At 35.8% G+C, this 7,295-nt stretch overlaps 1 protein-coding gene across 1 annotated transcript in view; it reads left to right on the forward strand.

Annotated features, from left to right (window-relative positions):
- Positions 1-7,295, forward strand: part of LOC107758705 (peroxidasin homolog) — a 57,217-nt gene that overhangs the window by 22,724 nt on the left and 27,198 nt on the right. Inside the window, 3 exon segments of the mRNA XM_016576506.1 lie at positions 826-897; positions 3,281-3,352; positions 4,201-4,370. Coding sequence (XP_016431992.1) covers positions 826-897; positions 3,281-3,352; positions 4,201-4,370 — 314 coding nt within the window.

Genomic DNA, 7,295 nt, shown 5'->3' on the forward strand with positions numbered 1-7,295 from the left:
CATAATAAAAGCTCCGCTGCTTTCGAGCCATGTGTCGTGCTAGTTCAGCGCCTCGTTTCACTTCGACGGCTTTCAGCCTCATCCTGCTTCATTCTACTACGTTAATAAATCATTAGCTCATCCATGAACATGATTTCTGCCCGAGTCCCGTCGGATTGCATCGGCTGTGGGGATGAAGACCACAACTCCCATGATTCCACACTCAGTCACAGCGTCATCAAACTATGACTTTGTTTCTTTGTTTGTTTTGAATACGTGCCCTCTAGTGGCGAAAACGTACATATTGTGCCTTTAGCATGGTTATTTAGTGATATCTGCCATGATGTCATAAACATCTCGCTTGCAGCTGGCTAGAGTTCAGATAATATTAACACATTTTACAGTCACCTCAATTATTTCTTATTACTCTCCATAATCCTTTGAAACTGTTATTGTTGACCATTTAAAACCCACAGTATTTTTGCCTTGTAGCGAGAGTTTTTTGGTGTTTTTTTTGTCACAGAGTTAGAAATTTGTTTCATGTTTGAAAGTCAACATGAAATGAAACTAGAGCGTATTTGCTTTCCTAAAACACGTCCCTCATCTTACATGATTAACTGGTGCACATTGTTTTAAAAAATAATAATAATAATGGTCTCTATCCAATAAGTTATCAATAATTAAAACAGAGTCATGCTCTTTGTTTTATTGTTGAAAATGCATACGATTATGGAAGTAAAACGGTACTGGACAACGTTTTGTGTTGACATAAATCTATGGGAAAGCTCTAGATACTATGTTTATGGCAAGTAAAACACTGTGCATATGACTCTCTCTCTCACACAGATACCTGCACTTCAACAACATTGAGTCTTTGGAGCCGGAGTCTTTCTCTCATCTGCCCAAGCTTGAGCGGTTGTGAGTTACGCATGCATCTCAAACCTCAAATCATCACACAGATCCCTACAGGGTTGCATGTTTAGTCATGATAACACGTCCCTTTTAAAATGAGATCAAAAACGATGAGCGTGTAGGCAAATGTGTGCATGAGCTGACACCGTGCACTAGTGTGTAGCCTATATTCTGGTTTGTTTTAAGAGAGGAATTGTCTTCAGAAGGGATGCTTTAACCTTGTAAAGCCTGACATATGAAAAAAAATATCATATGTGTTTTTGTTGGTATCATATTTGATACATAAGGATTTTTTTTGGCTCATATAGTATGATGAAGTGAGAATATGAAGCTCAAACTCGAGGAGGAAAAACAGCTCAGTTTTATCCAGAGGCCCAAACTGGGTAAAAATATGCAATTTGGTGCAGATGCTGATATTTATATGGGCAAAAAGTAAGACGAAATTCTGATATAGTATAGATGATAGTGTTTTAGTGTTAAAACTATTCAAAAAAATGAAGGGTGCATTTTGCATTCGGTTTGTTTGGGTAGATTTCATCCCATATGTTGAGTAAAGACTCCCTAAATGTATTAGCTATGATGCATAAAAGAAATTAGGTAAAGCCTGCTCAGCATTTGTCAATACATTACAAAACAAAGTATTTACAAAAAGTAAGTAATATGAACTCTTGATTATTATCCACTTGATGTTTTTGCACATGCTTGCCATGAACAAGTAAGAAGTTACATGCCACTGCATTACTTAGTAACAGCTATTTCTCATTCAGTATGTATAGACTTCGTTCAGGTCTTTCTCTTTACTCAAAAACACATAAAATAGCACTTAATGTCAGCATTTACTCTCATGATCCAGCCCTGTGCAAAGCATGTTGGGCAGTGTCAGTTAATGCAACAAAGTGATTCAGATAATCCCGACACAAATGGATTAAGTAAACTTCAATTTTACATTTTTAAGTGGATTGTGTTGTTCAAGAAGCTTAAATAATTTTTATTACAGTCTTCTCTGTCTCGTTCCTTTCTGTTGACCCGAATTCTAAATGTTTGGAGATTGTGGCGCTGAATTCACCCACACACATTCTGATGTCTTTCAAAGAAGGGAAAGTCACTCGCACATAAACAGGGACTAACACGTGAGTTAGGGACCATTTCAAAGCTGGTGAAGAAGTGAAAATGTAAAAATTTTGGATTAATGAAACTCACCTTCCTGTTGTTTATGTGACTAGTTGTGATCAGTAATGTCATCCCTGGGAAAGTGACCCCGTCTGACCTGGTAGAAAATAAGAACATCCCTGTGGACGTTCATCTTTTCATCTCTATTCCACAGAGCATATAATCTACCGGTCAAAATTTTGGATAATTACAGTTCTGTCATGACAACTCTCGGAGGGATTGGCATGGTAATGTACATGACAGTGTTAATGTATTTGGTCTTGGCGGAATAGATCTGCTACGCTGCTGCTGTTGCGTCAGAGCAAGTACCGAGACTTGCTACTGCCAATACATCCACAACATGCTGCTGTGAGCATGTAAGAGATATTGCTGCTGCAAATATAACATACATGAAATAACCCGCATATAGCATACATGAATCACCTCGTAGCAGATCTATACAGGTGGAGCTGGGGAAGGTGGAGGGTTTCTGAAGCAAGCTGCAACTGCTACTGCAAGCACTAGTCATATATTTGAATGTTGAGCAGCGAGCTCATTGGCTACCGATACAGGAGAGAACCAATCAGCTGTGCCATGTGATAATGATGTCATTAGTTCAGATTGAGTTAGACCTATCGGACTGCGCCATCTAGAGTTTCATGCCAGAACTCTGTATTTGTTTTTGTTTTGTTTTTTCTGCTCACCAAAGCTTCACTTATTTGATTAAAAATACAGTAAACATAGTAATATTGTAAAAAAAAATATTACAATTTAATCGCTTTTCTATAGTAATATATTTTAAAGTATAATTTATTCCTGTGATGCAAAGATGAATTTTCAGCAGTCATTCAACCACACCATCTTAGCTACAAAATTATCAAGGATTTGATCAGAAAGCATTGTTTTCCAATCTGCCACAAGTGTCACACACAAATGTGAACTGATGCTTTGCAAAAATGTGAGCAATGTTATTTTAACCAAAGAATTGCCACACGGTTTTGTTTTGTTTTCTCTATCATGATCCGAAAAAGCAAAGTCACCTTCTAAACAAATAGCACATCTTTCCTCAACAAAACACAATTTGACTACATACACTCACAGATTAAACAAATCACTGATCCTAAATATGCTTTTATGGCATGTGTTGTGTTTTTTTCTGACCTGGTCACAGATTTGATATGCATGATTTGTAAATACACACTTTTAAAACAGTGCACTTCTCATTGATTATCTATTGCAGGTTTCTGCACAACAACAGAATTACTCATCTTGCATTAGGAACCTTCTCCCACCTGCAGTCCATGAAGAGACTGTGAGTATTACTCAAGATTATTAACGGTTGGGATTATTAACTTTTGAATAGTTGGTTGTGGTTCACTTTAGCTACCAAAACTTTCTAAACTATTTAGTGCAGTGTTGTTTTAATATCACAGAGATCCTATTGTATTTTTTTATTAGCATTTTGAATTGGTTTTCATTTTAAATTTAATGTTGTTGTAATTTTGTTGTGTTTTTGTCCTTTTTTTATGTTTACATTTTTTATGTTTTATTATTTTATTTTATCTTATTTTATTATTATTTATTTTTTTTTATTTTTTTTTTCAGTTTTTGTTGTAGCTTTTTCAATCAAGTTTAAATAAAAATTTGAAATGTTGCCTACTTTACCAAAATCAAAAAATATATATATATTTTTTTATGGTTTTATTTTCAGTTAACTATAATAACCCTGATTTAGTACCATACCTTTAGATGAGGATGTTAAAAAAGTCATTTTTAAATATTTATTTACAGGCAGTTAATTTCTGTTTAGATGTACTAAATAACTTGAAATCTATTAAAAACCAAAGAAAATATGTAATAAGTTGAAAGTTTTTGGGTTGATATTCTGAACCTCCTCCTACCAGCCATTCGAGATTAGATAATAAAACTTTGGCAAGGGTTAGGATTAGAGGTACTCAAAACTGTATGAGTGCTGCATGTGAGTTTTGCAAGACTTTTCACAGAATTTTGAGTCAACTATACCAACACTGCTACAAATTTATCAGTGATTTGATCAGAAAGCAATGTTTTCCGATCCACTACAAGTGTGAATTGCTGCAACAATGTCATTTTAATTTTGTCCAAATTTTATTTTCATTTTGTGTTTGTGTGTGTTTATAGGCGCCTCGACTCAAACTCACTGCACTGTGACTGTGAACTGCTGTGGTTGGCCGATCTGTTGAAGCAGTACGCAGAGTCCGGTAACGCTCAAGCCGCAGCTACATGCAACTATCCCAGCCGCTTGCAGGGACGCTCGGTCGCAACTCTCACTGCAGAGGAGCTCAACTGTGGTGAGGCCATTCACACACATAAACACACTCCAATATACACTATCTTTTCAAATCAAAAACAAAATGATGGACCGGCACTAAATTATTGAAATATTTACAGCATCTGCCCCCATACACCGCATCCACATAATTCTGCTCGATGGGACCACTCAATGTCTTTGAACATGTTAGTCATTTTAATAAATAACAGATGCTGATCTAGTTTTGTGAGCTGGATTATGGAGAGTTTTCCCAGATGTATCATTGCTTGCATGCTACGCCACCTCCTCGTCAAACACTGGAGGGAGTGAAGGGTCAAACGTGACTCTTTTAGTTTCAACCATCTGTGAAACACATACGGGACAACTCTACTGAGCTTTCTGACGTCAGAAATGTCGGCTGGGAAAAAAGCAGCTCAGATCCAGCTTCAAATATTGGGCTAATTACCAGCCCAGTGTTCACTGAACAACAATAAATCCTGTTAAATTTATGGTAAAAAGGACATGACTTATTGGTCCCTGTGTATTTTATAACTTACAACCATATATCTCATTAAATAATATAATGTTAATATACAAATCTATTTGAACTACTAAGGTTTTTGTACCCTATATGTACCCAACTGGCACAATAGAAAGCCTTTCAATGAATGTTCATTGTATGTGACCTGTCCATAAAACATGGCCAAGACATTGCAAAGGGTCATAAACACAAAACATACATTTTATCTTACAGATCAATGACATGATCTGATGTTAAACCATTTGTTGTTAGTTTTTCATTGTATATGTTAGGTGACTTACAGTCAACCAAATAACAGATATTTAGCTGTGGCATTTTGTCAGTTTTTTTTTTTTCTGTGAAAATTTCAGACTTTTGTTTTTCTTTCCGTGCTTAGAAACTGAAGTCTTTTATCATTCCAACTGCTCAAACTACTGTCAAACCACCCTTTTGAAAAAGTAGTTAGCTGCTGCACTAACCAAGCTACTAACAAAAAGTAGCGAACTACACTGAAGCTGTTTCAAGGCCATTAACATGTTACACATAGAATGGTCAGATAATAAAATGTATTCTTACAATTGCAGCAGTATTTATCTGGTGAAACTCACTCATTTAATTACTTTTTTTTTTTCATTTTTAATACTAGTTATTAGTGTTATGCTCAATGAAATAGAAATGAAACGAGTAATTAATATAATAATTGTTCAAGTCTACATCTTTTACTCTGAAATGTGGTCCTTTGTGTGACCTCTGAGCAGCAGTAGAGGTTTCACCACAGTAGCCACAAGCCATAGCAGCAGTTGTGCTCGATAGACTTACTCAGGCTTGTTGCAGTAATCAGCCCCCCACAAACACCCCTATTGGCTCTATAGAAGAATGGGTTTATCACCGTATGACTTTTCCACCCCCTCTATACATAAAACACAGCACCTGTCAAAACACATCACCAGCCCGCCAGACAGCTGCAGTTTCTCTGGGACTGGTACGGGACCCGTCGCATTACTGCCACACTGTGCAATGCAACACAAAACTCAGCTGTCAGCATGAAAAGTGAAGGTCACCCAAAAATAAAGATTGTCATCATTTGCTTATCCCCTTGTCATTGCAAAACTGCATGAAAGCAGATGTTTTGCAGAGTGTCCAGGCTGCTATTTTACAAAAGTTAGCAAAAGCGAATGGGAATAAGTGTAAACTGCCTTTAATTTGGTGGTTAATGATAGATTTCCTTCCACGAAACCTATAATTTAACTTAAGAAGACTTGGAATAAAGGTGTATGGACTACTTTATAGCACTTTTATGGAGCTCAACAGCCTTGACATGCTTTCATTGTTTGGAAAAGTGCAGCTTGGACATTCAGCAAAACATCTCCTTTTGGGTTCCACCATAAAAAGAAAATCATATGGGTTTGGAACAACATGAGGGTAAGCAAGCTTGTTTAAACGATTCTTATATAGAGAGTGCTGCAGTGATTATGTATTTTTGTAGGCCAATCTGAAACCATAGGTTTGCATCACCCTGGTTCCCTTGATTTTTTTTTTTTTTCTTTTGGATTATTGTAGAAAATAAGCTCTGTGACCAACAGAAGTTTATGATTCTTACATTCTTACAGCTTATGTATTTTGAAGCCTAAATACAACTGGCAGAAGTAAAAAGCTAAACGTAGACTATAAATGAACTAAACCATGGTCACATGACTTCAACATTGCCACCATTAAGCTTCTGACAACTCTTTCAGTCTTTATTTAAAGAAAAAATAAAACAAAACAGTTTCCCTGGTAGTTAGTTAGAATAGTTTATAGCGCAATTATAAACAGTGTTGGGGGTAACGCATTACAAGTAACGCGAGTTACGTAATCAGATTACTTTTTTTAAAGTAACTAGTAAAGTAACGCATTACTTTTTAATTTACAAGAAAATATCTGAGTTACTTTTTTTCCTATTTATTGATTGAAAGCTCTCCTGTCCCCTTGTTGAGAGAAATCGGGAGTAAGATGTTACTTTAGTTCTAGAATAAATGTGAACATGCATTAATTCATCTCACTCACTCACAAAAAAAAAAAAAATCAGATTTGGGTTTCCTCAAAATTAATAAAAACAGTTAAACACAACTCAGAATATGACTCAAAGCTGCAATAATTAAATAATACAAATGTGCTTTATGTATTTAATCCCATTTTATTAACCAATTTGCTGCTGACCTTCAGTGATCCAATTCAACCATACTAATAAGCAAAAATTACACAAGATAAACTAAAATTTTTTCTTTTTTTTTTTATTGCTGAAGAGAGTTGAACTTTCTTCTTCTGTGTTCTACTGTACAGACGTGAATTTACATTTCCTTCAGCCTGAGGCTTTTGGTGTGAAAGGGCTGTTATATTTGCCAAAAATAGAACTTTTTATATTAAAAGCAAACAAGCAAGCCCAGCCCAGATTTAAAAAGTAAC

Source organism: Sinocyclocheilus rhinocerous, unplaced genomic scaffold, assembly GCF_001515625.1.
Source record: "Sinocyclocheilus rhinocerous isolate Xijiao unplaced genomic scaffold, SAMN03320098_v1.1 scaffold2882, whole genome shotgun sequence".
In the NCBI taxonomy this organism is placed as follows: Eukaryota; Metazoa; Chordata; class Actinopteri; order Cypriniformes; family Cyprinidae; genus Sinocyclocheilus; species Sinocyclocheilus rhinocerous.